This window comes from Meleagris gallopavo, chromosome 23 (assembly GCF_905368555.1).
Source record: "Meleagris gallopavo chromosome 23, MGAL_WU_HG_1.1, whole genome shotgun sequence".
Classification (NCBI taxonomy): domain Eukaryota; kingdom Metazoa; phylum Chordata; class Aves; order Galliformes; family Phasianidae; genus Meleagris; species Meleagris gallopavo.
The window spans coordinates 4,181,442-4,198,572 of NC_139426.1; the positions used below are offsets into that span (position 1 = coordinate 4,181,442).

General features: G+C 40.8%; 1 protein-coding gene across 3 annotated transcripts in view; it reads right to left on the reverse strand.

Moving 5' to 3' along the window:
• Window positions 1–17,131, reverse strand: part of MTOR (mechanistic target of rapamycin kinase) — a 61,983-nt gene that overhangs the window by 43,014 nt on the left and 1,838 nt on the right. For all 3 annotated transcript variants that reach the window (XM_010723001.4, XM_010723002.4, XM_085242524.1), the window contains exons 4-28: window positions 15,563–15,795; window positions 15,004–15,204; window positions 14,512–14,646; window positions 13,764–14,039; window positions 13,354–13,462; window positions 12,348–12,534; window positions 12,033–12,161; window positions 11,210–11,454; window positions 10,886–11,101; window positions 10,261–10,466; window positions 9,663–9,785; window positions 9,181–9,270; window positions 8,997–9,089; window positions 8,486–8,620; window positions 8,012–8,141; window positions 7,537–7,787; window positions 5,557–5,643; window positions 5,033–5,200; window positions 4,699–4,811; window positions 4,152–4,314; window positions 3,807–3,899; window positions 2,932–3,078; window positions 2,005–2,147; window positions 744–906; window positions 456–601 (exon numbers count right to left, since the gene is read on the reverse strand). In XM_010723001.4, the coding sequence (XP_010721303.1) occupies window positions 456–601; window positions 744–906; window positions 2,005–2,147; window positions 2,932–3,078; window positions 3,807–3,899; window positions 4,152–4,314; window positions 4,699–4,811; window positions 5,033–5,200; window positions 5,557–5,643; window positions 7,537–7,787; window positions 8,012–8,141; window positions 8,486–8,620; window positions 8,997–9,089; window positions 9,181–9,270; window positions 9,663–9,785; window positions 10,261–10,466; window positions 10,886–11,101; window positions 11,210–11,454; window positions 12,033–12,161; window positions 12,348–12,534; window positions 13,354–13,462; window positions 13,764–14,039; window positions 14,512–14,646; window positions 15,004–15,204; window positions 15,563–15,795 (3,982 nt within the window). The remainder of the gene's footprint in view (window positions 1–455; window positions 602–743; window positions 907–2,004; window positions 2,148–2,931; window positions 3,079–3,806; window positions 3,900–4,151; window positions 4,315–4,698; window positions 4,812–5,032; window positions 5,201–5,556; window positions 5,644–7,536; window positions 7,788–8,011; window positions 8,142–8,485; window positions 8,621–8,996; window positions 9,090–9,180; window positions 9,271–9,662; window positions 9,786–10,260; window positions 10,467–10,885; window positions 11,102–11,209; window positions 11,455–12,032; window positions 12,162–12,347; window positions 12,535–13,353; window positions 13,463–13,763; window positions 14,040–14,511; window positions 14,647–15,003; window positions 15,205–15,562; window positions 15,796–17,131) is intronic.

A 17,131-nucleotide genomic window follows, 5' to 3' on the forward strand; every position in this document is an offset into this window, starting at 1 on the left:
GCCCTTCTGATTCTATGATTTTTGTTGACAAAGCTCAGGACAGTACACTCCCCCATTCGATACAGTATGTTCAATTTGATATATAAAGAATAAAATCTATCTAAGCCAGAAGAGTAGAACTTGACTAAAATTTTAGTCAAAAGCTTCAGCTGTTCTAGCTTATTTATTTGTAGGTATAGAAATCTCTTTCATCTATATTAAAGCCACTCCAAGCAGCCCCATACTGAACTTGAAGGTATAAGGGAGGAAATCAGAACTATCCCCATCTTTTCAGCTTCCTGTAGCTTCTTGTAGCAGAATTTAGCAGTCAGGAGTGTACATCTAGAGAAGGTAAGCCTACAACAGAGACTTGTAGTAGATACTGAAATTTTAACAAGTGTCCATATTCATCTTAATAGTTTCCTAAATTGGGACGTGATGTGGGAGCAAAAAAGTCTCATCAGCTGTAGTCCTACCTGATAAGAGACTCTAGAATGGCTGGAGTGGGGCCCTTCTGAAATTCCAGCTCCTTGTAGTGAAGAGCCTTGGCATATGCTCGGCACTTTGCTGCTCTCTCCCCCAGAAGGACAATGCCATTATCATCTCTCAAAGGCAGTGGACCCTGGGTAGAGCACATACATCGAAGGAAAGTTAATTAAAAAAAAAAAAGTGAGAGAGAAAGTATGCATGAACTCTTCACATCCTTCCCATGCACTAAACACCTGCCAACTAGCCAGAGTTAGAAAGCCTGACAGTGTGTCTACCTTGTCGCTGTGTTCCATGAATTCTGCCAAGTTCAGCAGTGTCTGAGTGACCTCTGCAATGTCCTGAGAAGTCAGAGCCAATTCAATGCTTCGGATCAACTCATCCTGCTGGTCTTCGTTCAGTTCAGACCAACATGAAACAAAAGCAGCATTGAAGAGATCACTGAAAAGAGAGAGAAAAATAAAAAAATTAAAAGATTACTCGAGAGAAAAAGTGTATTTGACAGCAAGCAAAGATAGCTTACAAACACCATATATGTGTCCACCTGTGAAACACAGTGGTTAACTTTTACAAAAGCAGCTTCTGTACCAAATACTGAGACCTACATTATAAAAACACATAATAGAACGAGATAATATGATAGTAAGAGATAGTATTATCATTTGCTAGTAAGTATTCTAGGCTAGAACTGAATCTTCAGAGCAGCAAGAACGCTTTTATGTGACAAAGGATGAGGCCTCATTTGATTTTGGTTACAAATGAATACTGTGAAAATAATTGGGCATTTCACCAGATGTGCACAGACATTCTGAACTCACTAGAGGACTGCAACAGCTGGAGATTGCATTAGTGGCAGATCTTGGGGAGGGAGAAGGAATGGTGATGAAAACAATAGTGACTGCCCTTGTCACTAGTAGTGCTCTGAAGAAATCCTGTGAAATGGATTTGTGATGCATTTGCAAGTATGTATGGAGGACAGGAGCATTATCTCTGTCTACCTAGGAAGTGCTGACCTTTTATCACACTCTTTTTTCAATTTCATAATTGAAAAAAGTGACAAAGCTCACTTTAACATAAAACTAAACCAGGTCAAACACTTCCCTATCAGCAGTGGCCAGATTCTTATGCACTGAGATGACAAGTGTATATCGTAATGAAGAGATAACTGGGCAACTGCTTACAGAAACTCTACACTTCTCCAGACATACTGGCTGCAATAAAGTACAGCAGCTTACTCCACTCTATGGAATTTTTATTCACCCACAACAGACCCATGAGACTATTTCATACTCCAGTTCCACTTTTATGTGTCTTATGTTATTTCTAGACTAATACGCAGAATTCCACTAAAGATTTTGTGCACATCGTGGAGCTGCCAAGAGCAAAGGCTGGAAATGAAATCAAGTTGCCAACTATTTGATTTGTCCCAGGAACTCTATTTACAGAACCTATGAGCTTTTAAGAAACTATCTTTTTCCTTATAACCTCTGGCTTGCATCTGCAATTTCAAGTGATCTGAAAAAGACATAATTAATGTACCGAGCCATAGGATTATATGCCTGAGCCAGGGCCCAGCATGAGCGCAAGGATGGTGAGGAGGAATCTTTCAGCAGCTCCAGACTGAGCCTTCTTAACCATTCCAACCAGTCATCTTTGGAGACTCTTCTTGCTGCTCCCCAGGCCTGCAGTACAAAGCAAAACAATTTAACTACCAATCTAAACAGAGCACAGTCCAAAAGCAGAAAAAAATCCATCAAAAGGAAGCATTACTTCTTCACAACTCCAAATCGTATTTCTGAGATTCCTTTTTCAATTCTCTGAAATCCATTTACAGTTACCAAATAATTCGCAGTAGATCAGTCTTATTTCTAAGAAATTCATTCCTGTCACAACAAATATTTAACATTGATAATTCTTTCCGTGCAAAAACCCATCAAGAGCTGAAGCTACTGTTGAAACATCAGCTTAAAAATACTTAAGGCATTTAGACTTAAATTTGTAAGTCCAGCATTTTGAAGCCTATCCATCCTGATACTGTGCCAAGTGCTGCAAACATTTACTGTTTAAATTAATGTAACTATTAAGTTCTACAGCAGCTTGAAGACTATGAACAGTAAGATATGAGGGCAATGGTTTGATTAGAAAAAAGCAGAGGCTCTGAAGTAGATGTCTCTAAAAACTACAGATGATTCTTTTTAATCAAAGAAGCCTTCTTAATACTTCACATAAGGAGAAAGCATCAAGATTACTTCAGTTTTTAACAGCCAGATAATGCAGCTGCTCCTATCTTTAAGTCCCTTAGCACCCTCTGATTTTAAAGGGATTCTCCAACACTACCTTGACCTTGTCCTTATACAAAGCTAGCAACAGAAAAGAGAAGTAAACAAATGTGTAGATGCACTGAACAAACTGCTTAATTTAGACACAATAGCTCCTCCATTGTTCTGTGCAGGGCTCCAGTTTTACCTTCTGCAGGTTGATGGTGCTAACATGTAATTTCTTCATAGGACCTGTTTCCACAGGACCACTGGCCAAAGTTTCTCCCTGGTTGCTTCTCAACATCCGATGTTGATAAATCAGGGGATCCTCCTCTTCATCAGCAAGAGTGTAGCCCTACAATAAACAGTTCACAGTGAGGATCACACCTACACAGATAAAAGCAATTTTCTGTAAATCAAAGGGATGATAGTCAGTGCATCAGCCAATCTCACAACTCAGTTTGTGAAGCAAACAACTGTGTTTCATAATAGTGATTATTACAGCTTATAAAACAGTGAATTCAAACGATAGCCCTTTCATACTTGAGATAACTTTGTACTAAGATATCTCCTAGTATGAAAGGACAAAATAATACACCAATGCAGAATAACTTGACTTTAAAAACAAACACTTTATTTCTACTCATCTCACTACTCAATGTGGGACGCAATACACTGCTTGTTCTATACTAAATTACATAGCAGTTGTGAGTTTTTGAAATGTTGGCCCTACTACAGAAAATGAGACCTTGTTATCTCTTTATTAGGTCTTGACTCCGCGGAAACAAGTAGGGGAAATTCACATGTAAGAATCTCCAGCAGAAAAAGTGATGATACTGACTACAAATTTAAGTTCTTACCTAGGACTTGCAGTGATTTTTCTGTGGGAGGTAACTGATACCATTTGACAACAGTTTTCCCAATCAATCTCAGACTCCGTACAGATACATACTTAACACATAAATATAGCAACAACTACTCTTCACTTTACAAATATCTTAAAGTCTCCCAGCTACATCAAAATCAACATGAAAACACTCCTCAAGTACTTTGATGCAAACAACAATATGCATTTCAACTAACCTTTACGATTCTGCAGATAAGAACATCGTAGCGTTGATGGTTAATTCTGTGTCGCACCAGAACTTTGTTTACCATCGGGATAAAGATCTGGTACTGAACAAGGGAATACATCAAAAACTAGTTACTCACCAAGAGCAGTAAAATCCCACCTTTGTTTCACTGATCTGATAAGAAACCAATTGTGAGTGTCTAATTTAGTAATATCCCAGTCCAGAATCAACTAAGAGAAGGAAAGACTTTATATAAAAACCCCAAAACACTATAAAATAAATATTCAACTTCAAAGCCCTGATCTTTCGGACTATTCTTTCATCTATAAGCTTACAAGCCTTAGAAGTGCATTACCTTCTTTCCCAGCTGGAATACTAGAGAGGAGAGAGTGTCCATTGCAGTTGTTCGTAGCTCTGGGCTCTGATCCAGTGTTCTCACAATGGGATGAATAATTCGTGAAGCATAATCGGTAAAATCCAGAGACTCTGTCAAGCGGTCCACCGTTTCAAGAGCAGCCCTAAAGTCAGAGCAGAAAGAAAAGATTTCTAATCTCTCATGACACAACAGAAGAAATAGAATGTAAAAAAATATGTAAGTGATTCATGCTCAGACCTCCCAGGTATCAGAAATAATGGGAAGAATATCACCAAAACCATTAACACAGCTATCATTTGCAGGACAGCTTGCAAGCTGCAGTGACTAGAATGCTGACAGGTGAGAACAGAAAGTTAGTAGTCTATATCCAAATAACAGTGCTGCACAGTCCATCTGAGAACAGCCTTCTGTAATGATTTAATGCAGAAAACTAAGAGTTATTTCACTCTACATGTGGCCAGGGAAACCACTGAGAAACTGGGATGTCACAGCCAAAAAGATAGACTGCAAAGCTACTAACACTTACTTGCGAGCCACCACTGGGGCATCTGGGGCATCAAACAGCTTTACAATGGGAGGTAGTAATAAATGAAGGTAGTCATCCAGGTTAGCTCCAAAGAGCTGGATTGCATTCAATAGCTGGAGAAAAAAAAAGATGCATTTTAAATAGATCAGTCTCCAGAGAAAAGCTGCTTTGACCTTTTGCTTTCAAGAGACTATTGTCTGTACTTCACCCCAAGCCACTGCCAACACTGCACCTACAACACAAGCAGCAGAAATCCTTCTAAAAGAAGGCACGCAGCCTGTACCTGCCTTGGCAGTACCCAAACCAACCCAGCAGGTTGTAGCTTCCCACTCACCTTGACAGAGACAATTCGACTCTGACTATTGTCATGCATGAAGACCCGTAACATGTGAGGAATGAGCTGAGGCAGATAGAGCTTGAACTCGCCTCCTAGAGCCACCACAATTTGCTCAATAAGTAGGATAATTGTGCTCTGTATGGAGTTGTTCATGACCCAGAAGTCCTACAGAAGAAACCAGAAAAAAATTAAGTAATTCTCCTTCAGCTAAACTGTACCAATTACAAGAAAAGCAGATCGTAGGAGACAGTGTCTACACAAATCCAAGCCTGTATGGAGGGCCTACACTTCCATTATAGTTATATAAGTGAGCAGTTTTGGTTTGTTTTTAAAACATTCAGTGCCTCCAGTATGTTTAGTGCTGTTAAAAATAACCTCTAGGCTACTGATTTCTCTTATCTCCATGTGTTTGCAAACAGTATGTGAAAATGAAGTGAAATGCCATTTATTTATGAACTCAGAACACCTCCTGTTAAAGCTGTTTTTGAACAGTACAAGACTGTCTTAAAAATTGTACTCACTCTCATGAGGGTGACAATTTCATCCATATAGGGCCGAATGTGGCTTCTCACAAAGGACACCAACATCCCCAGCTGCTGGAACAGGAACTAGAAGAAGAAACAGGTACTGATCAGAATAGTTATTTGAACACCAGAGTGAACTGTGTTTCTCAAGCAATTCACAAGCTGATTTATCAAACAGATAGCATGCATATGCTCAAGAAATGGGGCTAAATTCTTAGTGGCTCCAGTGCAGTGGTGTTTGGTTTTTCTTTCTTAATTTTTTTGTTTTGTTTTGTTTTTTACTTGCATCAAAAATTTTATGAGCTCCAAGCCTCATACAGTCAAGCACATAGATATTTAGGTAAGCAAACTTATTAGGATGTGCCAAAATAAACTTGCAAGCACAAATGCCAAGACTTCAACTACAACAGTTTTGTAATTCAGATTTGAAGGATGCTTCCAAAAATACAGCCCCTAACCTTTCCCCCTGCCTGTTAGCCAAACTGGCACATGTTTTAAAATACTCCTGCACTCTTTCCCATCCCCACCACGGTATACGGGTGAGAAGTCAATGGGAAGAGAGTTTGTTCCTTGATATATTGCCTAATGTATCACTTTTTTCTTTTGAATGATGTTTGATACAGTAAGAGAACTTTGAGACAATTTTATTCATGTATACTGTGACAATTTTGCAATTCCTTTTCCCCTAACACAATCTTATGCACTCACTTGTGGCAATGAATTTATTTTTGAAATCGGTATAAAATAATGTGGGTAAAATCTCCTTGTCCATAAAATAAATGTTTACAGCCTTTTTTTCCCCCAGGGAAAGTAGGAATATGGAAATCATTGCATATTAAATATAGTTTCTTCATGCAGTATTCAAAGACTACATTGGCAAAATGCAGTGAAAGTGAAGTTCAGAGAAAGAGACAACAGGTGCAAAAACTGAGGAAGAAATAACACAAATTTCTTTAGTGAGAGCAGCACACCTACATTTACCAAAAATGAATGCTGAGCTCCTATGTTGTGCCTTTTTTTGGAGTGTGTTGAAAAAGCATGCTTACATGTAGGACAAGGACCTGCTTCCTTGTAGCCACACGTACCCACCTCAGCTCTTGTCCCCAGTACACTTTCACCATGTTCTTTTACCTGAACATTTTTAATAGGTCTGCACAACTACGTAGCTTTCAAGCAGTTAGATCAGCCATGCTCAGGAGTTTGGCCAACCCAGAACCCTGAGAGCTTTTCCTTCCAATCTGAGTAGTAGTTCAGTATGGGAGAAAACAATGGTTTTATAGCAGGGTTGAGAGTCTGCTAAGGAAGCACCCATCCCACCTATAAAACACAATATCAACAACTAATACAAACAGCCCTTCCCACCCCAGAGATTGTTTTCAGCAGCCTGAGAAAAAAGCTTGGCAAACACCAGCCATCTCTGGTCAGATGTACCACCTTAGGCCAATTATCACAATTTTCATCTCCTCCTAAAACTGAAAATTAAGTGGGAAGGAAGAGAAAATGCTGCTGTGGAATTACTGTCCATGTTGCTCTGGATGTTAGGAAATTGAATTTTCCTTCTCATAGATGTGCTAAAGTACACAGTTCTATTGGAAACTTGAAGAATCTACCTCTACTATTTAATAACTGCAATAGTGCACTAATGCAGAGATCACTGAAAGCTCTGGGAGCTGCACAAGCTGTTTCCCTAGGAAAAAACAAAAAAAAACAAAAAAACAGCTTAATGAAAAAAAACAACAGAAGGAGATAATGTCCACATTAGGATTATAGTCAGAAGCTTCAATAAGAAGCAGAACATTTGTTTCCATTGAATATTCTATCAAATGTTCAAAGGAGAGAAAAGGCAGAGCTGTACCTCACTTCTGCAGCATGCTAGACAGCAACACACAGCACAGCAATGCCTAAAGCCAGCTGCATTCTCTTTTAAATGCATTCTTATTTTAAGGCAGTGGAATAAAAGGGAAGGAGTGTACACACCTCTCGGATGGCACCATCACAGACCCTTATTACATTAAGGAACGTTGGCATGACCTGGGGCAGGAACTGCACACATTTCAGTCCAAGAGATTTGAAAATAAAGGTGATGGCCTGAACCACCATTGTGTGGTGCTGGGACAAGGACTGGTCTCGGAAAATTCTCATCAGTGCCACCATAGAGACAGCTGGATAGAATTCATCCAGAGGGAGGTTTCCCATGTTCACCAGCATCTCACTGGTACTGTAATCCGCTAGGAGAAAGAAGACAATGTCACAAGTTGTATATTAAAATGTTTTTCCATACCATAGCACTTCAAGAGCACTTCAATTCACAATAATAATTTGCTCAGAAGAGAAGATAAAGTGGCAAGAAAAATAAACAAACAAAAAAACCCCACAAATTGTTTGTATATTGAAGCTCTTTGTATATTCACTTGGAAGAGAAAACAAAGGAGGTGTTTCTCCAGATGCTTACAAGAATCCTGGCTAGATTTGGACTCTGAGAGGCTGACAGCAGAAGCATCTCGTGACTGATCAATCATGCCAATGTTCACCTTGTGTTTGTAGGGGTCCAAAGCACCCAGCAGCCCCAACACACGAATAGCCTGATAAAAGAGAAACAAAGAAAATTTGTCAGAAGCGCAGCACTAAGGCAAAAGTCAACACATGAATCCAGGCTTGGAAAGGTGCTGAGGATTAAAGAAAGAAGATCTGGAACTGAAACGACTGCCTGCAGAAAGCATCAGTTCTTTCCATCCAACTGCTGGAGGCCATTTCACTCATTCACCTTTCCATTCTCTTAATTCTGCTTACTGTACTTATGTCAGCCACAGCAGTTATCTTTCACTTCTCGTTTTTTAGTCTTTGTTCAGAGGCATTTATTTCAAATTTCAAAAGCACTTTTTGAAAAGTTTTCAGAAAGAATTGTGAGAAAGCTTTGTGTTCGTACCTCTCTACGGGTGCCCTGGTTCTGCTCAGTCTTCAGGAAGTTCAGAAGCACCTCCAGTAAAGTTGGGTACTTCCTGTATGGTTCCACCACATAACCAGTGCTAGCCACAAGCTGACCCAGTGTCCAAAGAGCCACCTGGAATGGTTAAATCCAGAAAAGATTCGTTTTGACCAGTGAATGTATTATGTCATGCAACAGAATCAGTGACTGACTTAATTGCCATAACCTGGAGATACAGTTCAAACAGGCACCAAGACTGAGTGCATGCATTTCAAAGAAAGCTACTTCACTTTTTCCTTCTTTACCTTCAGAAGTAAATTCAGTACTTTGTCAAGAAAGAGGCACTGCAATCCCCAGCCTGTGACACAAGTCACAAATGTGACTGTATGCTATCCAAGAGAGAGACTTGAGTGATTTAAAGTTTTGTTCTAGCAGCTGTGATGGGACACAGATATTTCATTACTGTTTTTGACACAGAACAGCAAGTTTAGTGCAACTGTCAAACACTTACTTGTCTTTTAGCCAGCAGGGAAGAGTCCTGTAGCATGTCCATAATTATAATGAAGAGTTCATCCACCCACTTCCTCATCTCCAGCCCACTGACCTATTGAAAATCACATAAAGTTCTTTGTCTAGCATCTCCAGAAGCTTGACAAGTGACAAACATGAAAAAGAAATACTTGCAATTTCCCTACCTGTGCAAGTTCCCCTATGGTAGCTAAAACGTTGTTAATCACCCCTGGATTTGGATCTGGATCAGGATCTTTCAGTTTCACAATCAGTGCCTGGGCGGTACAGAGGAACAGATTAGAATGTGCTGAGATGACTTCTTGCTATACATGAAATACTCAAAGTCTTCTCTTCTTTCCTTTCCACCTAAAATTCCTCAGAGGCTGAACTTGCATCACAGTGAGTATTTGAACAGTAAATAAAAACTCAGTGTCACCAACTTTATGCAAATCCAGAATCAAATTAGGTTACTCTGTCATACGCATGCATTATTACTCAGGGTGACATCCACACCAATCAGATTTTCTACTGCTATGACGAAGCGAAAGAAAAGCAGCTTCTGATCAAGGTGGGGGTTGTACACCCACTTGCTGTATCATTTCACTCCAAAATAAACAGAAAGTGTGCATGAGGGAAGCAGACAGAGAAGGAGAGAGACTGACTGTACCTTCAGGATAGGCTCCATATATGGACGAATGAGGCGTGGAGCGTTAGAAACCAGATGACCCAACATCCTGGCACTTTGCTCTTTAATCCTACCAACACCACTGTGTTCTAGTTCTGTTAGAATCTGCAGGAAAGATGACGGAAGCATGAGAAATAAGAAAATAAAATGTAGATAAAAAAAAAATCTTCAGATTTCTCTCCTATCCAATGACACCAAAAGATTTTAAATGATATTCTACATTTGCACTCCATCCAAACAGTTAATCGGAATATATGTCTTCAAAACAAACACACTCGTGGAGCAGTGCCTAACAGTTTGCCCAAATGTTGTGCAGAGCATTTTTCCTCAATACAGTTGGAAAGAGCTCCAGGCAAGATAAACACAGAGCAAAATGGTGACCACCATCCTCTCATACTAAACACACTCCTAGAGCTTCATTCCAAACATCCATCAGTAAGAAAGACTTGCTGAAACCTAAGCTGGTTGATTAATACATTCACTCACTCTCCCTTACATTCACTGCAGTCAGGGAGCCCAGTTCTTTAGCACCATCTTAACCTCAACTACCAAACACTTTGCAGGTATCCCTCTTCTTTACCTGGATTAACATCTTGCGCAGGAAAGGCATGACAAAGGCAGGGTTCATGCTGCTCAGGCGACCCACAGTACAGATGGCGAGCTCTCGGATTTCAAATACTTGATCATTCAGGGCCACAAAAAGAGCTTGCAAGTTTTCTGCCTGGGCAAGGTGAGCATCAAATCGCTCATCCAGAGATGCCAATACACAGAAACGTATATCAGGGTCTGCAAGAACACATTTGGTTTTTTTTTTTAAATGCAGTAAGCTCCTCTTTTTATTATTACCCTTACTCACAGCTGGACTCAAAATTCTTCAGAACTTCCAAAAAAAAAAAAAAAAAAAAAAAAAATGCTGAAAGCTTTCCCAGCATGAAACACTACCTCAGCATTTTACCCATGAGAAACAAGTTAGGTCAGCCCAACAGATTCAGCGCTGCTCAGTACTGCATCAATACCCCAATCAATACAGTATTAACCTCTTGCACCTATAAGCAGCACATCTGGAGACCGTGTGCAGAAATCAACTTGTCTCAGGCTACCAGCATTTTTTTGTGAAGACTGACATCTTAAGTTAATGGCAAGCACGTTCAGACCCTACATCAACACACGGTAGGGGAACCCTTTTCACTGAATGCCACACTAACCTGGGTCTGTTATTCCAACCACAAGCAGTTTGCTGAGAACATCAGCCACAACCTGCACTGCTGTCTGACTGACCACGTGGGCATGGCCACTGATCAAGTGGATGGAAGGCGTGAGCAAGCGAGAGCAAGTGCGGGCTGCTTCCATCCGTATCTCCTTGTGCTCACTGTTCAGAAAGTGGTCTGCACAATGCCGGACAAACTGAGTCAGAGAATGCCCTAGAAAGAAGAAGACGGGAACTTAACACAAGTTTACACCCTGATTGCTGGTCTTACTGGGTAACAGGAGTTTAAGGAAGTCTTTTGCTTCCTTATTCCATAGTTTACCTTCAAACTCAAAGCTGCCCAGCGTACGTAGGGCAAGTGTGATGCTACCCACATCACTGGCCTCTGGGATGTTGGTGAGGCTAGGGGAGGCCAGCTGATGGGCAAGACCTTTTGGCATGCCTGGATGTCGCAGAGGTTTGTGCATTAAAACAAGGGAAAGCATTTTCAGCAGCCCATCCTGGATATCCTTCTTTAGCTGGGGGATCTGACGACTCAAGTCGTACAGCACAGCTGTTAGAGCAGGGCTGATGGAAAGAAGCAGGCAGACAGCCATTACGTCAGACTACATTGATGTAAACTTCAGTGATTCATCTTACTTTTGCCTCCTAGACACAAAGGCAACTAAATTCAGCTCCAGGTGGTAACATTAATGCAAGCAGCATTCCTCTGTACCTTCCCATATTAATAACTTCATGAGCTATGAAATTCCCAATAGAAACCAGGAGCAAATATTCATCACTCTCCTTTCCTGCCAATGTGATATGGCAGAAATCTGCTACCCTTCAGAGGCTTTCTAAACTTTCGCAGGCTGCTGCCAAGTGTATTTGAACAGTGGGAAGTAAAGGAAATTGTCTTTGGATTCACTAGTTTCTTAAAAAAAAAAAAAAAAAAAAAAAAGAAAAAAAAAAGACTTATTTACAGAGACTAATGCTTTCAAGTAATTCAAGAGACATATAATATTACTCTTCTGAAAGAGCAATACAAATCATTTAGAAAAATAATCTTCCTTCACAACCTGAACACTTTCAAGATCTGCTTCTGCATGGTCAACAATGCCATCCAGTGGCTAACAGAAAAAAGTGCTCCTGTGCCTCATGTTTACCTCAGACCCACAGCCAGCATAGGTTCCAGAAGCTCTTTAATGTCCTGCTGGATACTTGGTCCCATGGCTCGTGCCAACATACTAATGCAGGTGAAGACTGTAGCATCAACCTGCACAGACTTCTGCCTCCTGGAAAGAGATCACGTAGTAGTTAATTAACAGGAGCTGCTGTTTTTCAAACATTTTTTCTCATTTCACTTCCATTATCAGTCTTACAAAAATAATTGATTTTAACATGATCATTTAATCCCACATCACAAAAATTATACAAAGAAAGGGATTTTCAGTTTCCTCCTCTAACTTTGGCATACTTACTTGTGAGCAAAGTCCTTTGGTGGAAGAGCTGCTTTTATTATTTCAAGGACTTTTGGCAGGTAAGCTTGAAACTCAGATCTGACAGCCACAGAAAGCAAACCCAAGGCCTGGAAGGCTGCTGTTCTCTCCTTCTCCTTCTTCACACAGCTGAGAACATGGTTCATGGTGTCTGGAAGATACTGATCAGCTGCCCACAAAAGAGAACAAGATAGATAATGGAGGTCCTTTAGGTTTATACAGTTGCAGCAGATTTGTAACTATGTATTTACAAGTATAAAACTAGGTGACAGACACTGCAATATAAAATCGCTGGTGTAAGTGGTGACAAACAGGTCACTATGTGATAAAACTCCCACGGCCTCAAAGGCTTTTTTTTCTTTTCAAAAATAAGTTCCACAAAAATGAAAGAGCTACAAGAGAACATTGCAACAGGTAGCCCAAGACACTGCCTAGGGATTATATACATAAACATGAAACAAGTACTTGTTTTTACTGGAAACTTAATCATGATTTTCCAACCTACTTGGATCAGTTTGATGACATGCCTACAACTCAAATATTCTTCTAAGCTTGCTTGACAAATCAGCTGAACTGCAGCAGCAGCTACTTCTCACTTTACCTTGAGATTTTCTGGCAGATGCAACGGAGAAAGACAATTCTGCTGACAGTATTAAGGTCACCCTGATTGTGATCAAGAGAACAGAGTTCAGCCCTAAATGTGACACACTAATACAAAAAATAAATGAGGTTCTACTTCTCAGGAAATCAATTACAGAATTCAGAGAACAGCTTTCAATCTATTTTCTTCATTAGAGCAACACACTGGCATCAGATGTCAAGTCATATTTACCCAGAAAAAAAGACTGTCCTCCCACCACTTGCATGGATGAATTCGCCTGCTCATCTCCCAAGCACCGCATTTCTACTTCTGCATTGTCTGCACAAACTCACCTGGGTAACTTCAAGTACAATTTCACTTCTAACACTCAGCCACCTGCCTCCTCACCTGTGAATGCTGAAGGACGGAAAGCCGCCAGCCGTGGGAGCAGATTGAGAACTGTCATCTGGATCAAAGAGTTTTTGCTGGTTCTGCACTTAAGAACCCACTGGCACACCTGAAAGGATATGGATTGGGCTCTGAAGGATGGCTACTGGAAGTAAGGCAAGGCTGTTTATTACCCGGGTACCCTAAGGCATTCTACTGACATTTGGCTTCAGAGCCCATCTGGAAGACAGATGAATCAAGAAATTAAACCACTGCTCTAACAGAGAGAGTTATACAGCTAGAATACATACAATCACTGAGTTTTGATGCCCCAATTCAGTATTAGGCAGTATTGCCTGCCTAATAAGGATATAGAGGTTAATTACAAGAACCTGCGTCGTGAATTTGGAAAGGCAAGACTGAACGCTTACCTGATCAAACTTTTCCTCCATTAGATCCCTGCAGCATCGACTTTCTACCAAGGTAGACTTTGCTGGCACAGGTGAAGTTGCAAAACCCATGATTCCTTGGTGGGCATTGTAACCCAGAAGACCAGCCAAAGCATTTGACTGAGAGGGCTGAAGAGACTGGAAGCTAGTGAAGGGAGTGATGTGGCGAGGTTTGGTACTAAAGCCCATCAGGTCTTTGCAGTACTTGTCATGCACAAGCTGCTGCTGAGTGATCTCCTCCATCTCCTCTCTAAGGCGCTGGATAAAGCAGAAAAGCACATTTGAAAAACAAACAAACAAAAAAAAAAAACAAAAGAAAAAAACACAGGTGACTAAAAGATACCTAGTCCAGTGCTACCTAAATCTCCTAAGCAGCATGTTGTATCACTGATATCCAAACGGCTGGAAGACATCAACTAAGCTTAAGTTCAGCAAAAAAATATTTGGATATCTAATTTGAAACAAAAGAGACTGCATTCTATAGTATTTTTTTCTATTGTAATTAATTCAATTAATAGCACTTTCCATCAGAGCTTGATACCTATTCAGCCCAAACTCGTTTTTTTCTCTGACACTACCTAATTTGAACCAATCAGTGCTCTGATCCACAGTCACATCAATCCACTTCAAATACAGTGGTTTATTTTCACAGGTTGCTGAGCTACTACACACTGTCAATCAACAGATTGGCAGCCAAAAGCCATAGTCCCCGTCCTGTTCACTTGCTCACCTCTCCCTCCATACTGCTGATCCTCACGAGCTCATTGAGGATCAATAAGGCACCATGGATTCGGTCATCACGGTTCATTCCTTTCTCCTTGGCCAAAGTTTCATCAAAACCCTTCTCAGCCTCTTCATATGTATGCTTGGGGGAAAAAAAATATATTAAAATCTCAATGATCATAACAGAGGAAAAGCCAGTAGAAAAATTGTAATTAATACTGCTAGCTAACAATTATCCAGAAGTTGTAGAATCTGCTGCAGAATATTTTCAACACCACTAATCAAACAGCCAGTCAGCTATGCCATGGTATAAACTTCATCAATAGCTTCATCACATTTTTGACCACAAGAAAGCAGAGCTCACAATATTCAGCTGCGCTGGCCAAGTTCTGTTTGATACTAGGAAGCCTTAAGCCATGTGGCAATGGCAGCAAAGCTGAATTTCAGACAAAGCTTAACTCTTCTAAAACAACTGTTTCAAATAAAGTTATTTTCTTACTCTGTACCACTGAGGTTTCTGCATTTCTTTTGGTTCCCGCTGAGTGGTGAGGATAAGGCAGGCTCTTAAGGCAGAAACGGCTCCCTCTCGAATGGCCTGTTTGGGATCCCACACAGCCACAAAAATATTGTCAAAGAACGGCTGCACTTGTTGGAAGAAGAAGGTAGGCACACTGATTGCCAGCTCACGCAGAACAAGAACCTGGAGGCGGGGAAAGAAACAGTGAATGTGTGAAAATGAGCACCCATACACAAACCTCAATTTCTAGAATGCAGTATCATTTATTTAGACTCTTAGTGTCTGTGAGCCTGAGCTGTAACCAGCTCCGTCCACTTTTACAGATGATAGCATAATGGTCTCTCAACCTTGTTTAGTCATGAGGAATTCATAAGGTAGAAGGGAGGAAACACTGCATCTGCTATGATAGGATCACAGATCCTTACAATTGCACTAGCAGAGCTTTTTCCCAGCTTTCTTAGAACCTCTCCCACCACCATTAAACCTAACCATCCCATTCCAAGACAGGTGAAGTCAGAAAAAATAAAAATAAATCACTTACAGCTGCATGTCTTCGACCTTCATTCCTGTCAGCCCCCAGCCATTCCAGAGCACGTTTCACCTCAAACTCCACATACTCAGCTGTGAAGGTGTCACCAGCCATTGCAAGCCGCCCGATAGCCTTGGAAGCCATTTCCATTACAACTGGGTCATTGGATGGCAAAAGGTTCCTCAGATAGTTTGCAAACCTGCCGATACGGGTGGCGTTACCTCCTTCTACACCAATAAGGCTTGCTGTAGAGAAAAAGAGCAGTGCTGTAGGTTCTCCCTAAGGATTGGTGGAGCGGACAGCAGCTAATCCCTAACTGAGAGTTAGTATTCCCTATCCATTCCTTAAAGATTCCCATTAACTTTTTCTAAACTGTAAATCCACTGGGAAAAAATAAATAAATAAAGATTTAAAAAAAAAAAAAAATAGGAGAGGGTCACCATTCTTCCAAACTTGTACTTGTTAAATAGACAGGAAAACACATAAAATGACTTCATAGATTCTCCCCATTTTTAGTTTAAAAACAGAAAAAAAAAAATCCATCCTAGGATCACAGGCCCATTCCTAATAGGAAGGCATCCATCCACATGCAACTGCTACAGCTGGTCTGCCTCAGAAGAAAAGTGAAAGACAGAACAGACCACAGAGATTGCTCTCCTCCATCAGCCCTAGAGGTGGGCTCTCCAGCCTAGGGGTGGATGCATGCTGGCAGGGCAGTGTGGTGGAAGCTTGTGCAGCCAGAGCCTGGGTTCTACCTGCTCTGTAGATGCAGAGGCCACCAGTATTCAGGGCTGTCCAGCCAGCACCTTTCAACAGCACTAAAGTCACAGAAACAATTTTAAAGCAATACTGTCAGCTTAAGAGTCAGATGCTGTCAACAACAATTTCTCTAGCTACAAGGCTTCCACCATCTTCAAACTTGTTGGGATTGGATGATTATGTCCAAGCTAACTGATAGGCAACACCTACTTGGTTGTTAAAGAAGTAATTCTACAATACAATCTATTCATTCAGAAAGCAAAGTATTCATACAAGCTGATTTTCTTAACAGTTAAAACACAGGCAGCTCTGCCACATCACAGAAAGCACAACCAGAGCTACTGATGGAGCACCTAGCCAGAATTAAGGCAAAAGCTACATGAGCCTCTCCCTTGGATGGAAGATGCTGTTACTGAGCCAGGCAAATGTAAATAATAATAATAATCTCCTCAGACAGAAAAGAGTTCAGAAGTCAGCCCTCTAGGATGCATATTAAACAGAATCACAGAATCACTTGAGCTGGAAAAGACCTCAAAGATCATCTAGTTTCAACCTCCCTGTCTCAGTAGGGCTGCCAACCTCTAAATCAGGCACTAAACAGAAAGCACAAATTGTTCTCAGTTGAGCTCAGGAACAGAGTTTTCATGTGCTCAGCACTCATTCATGTTTGATGTTTGACTCCCAGAAGAGCTCACTGCCCATTAAGCACCAGGTTTTCAGCCATTCTCAGCACTCAGCAGCTCCCATGCTGACACTAACAGACAGATACTTTGAGCCCAGCAGCTAGCACACACCCAGCGTATTGAGCAGTTGGACATAAGG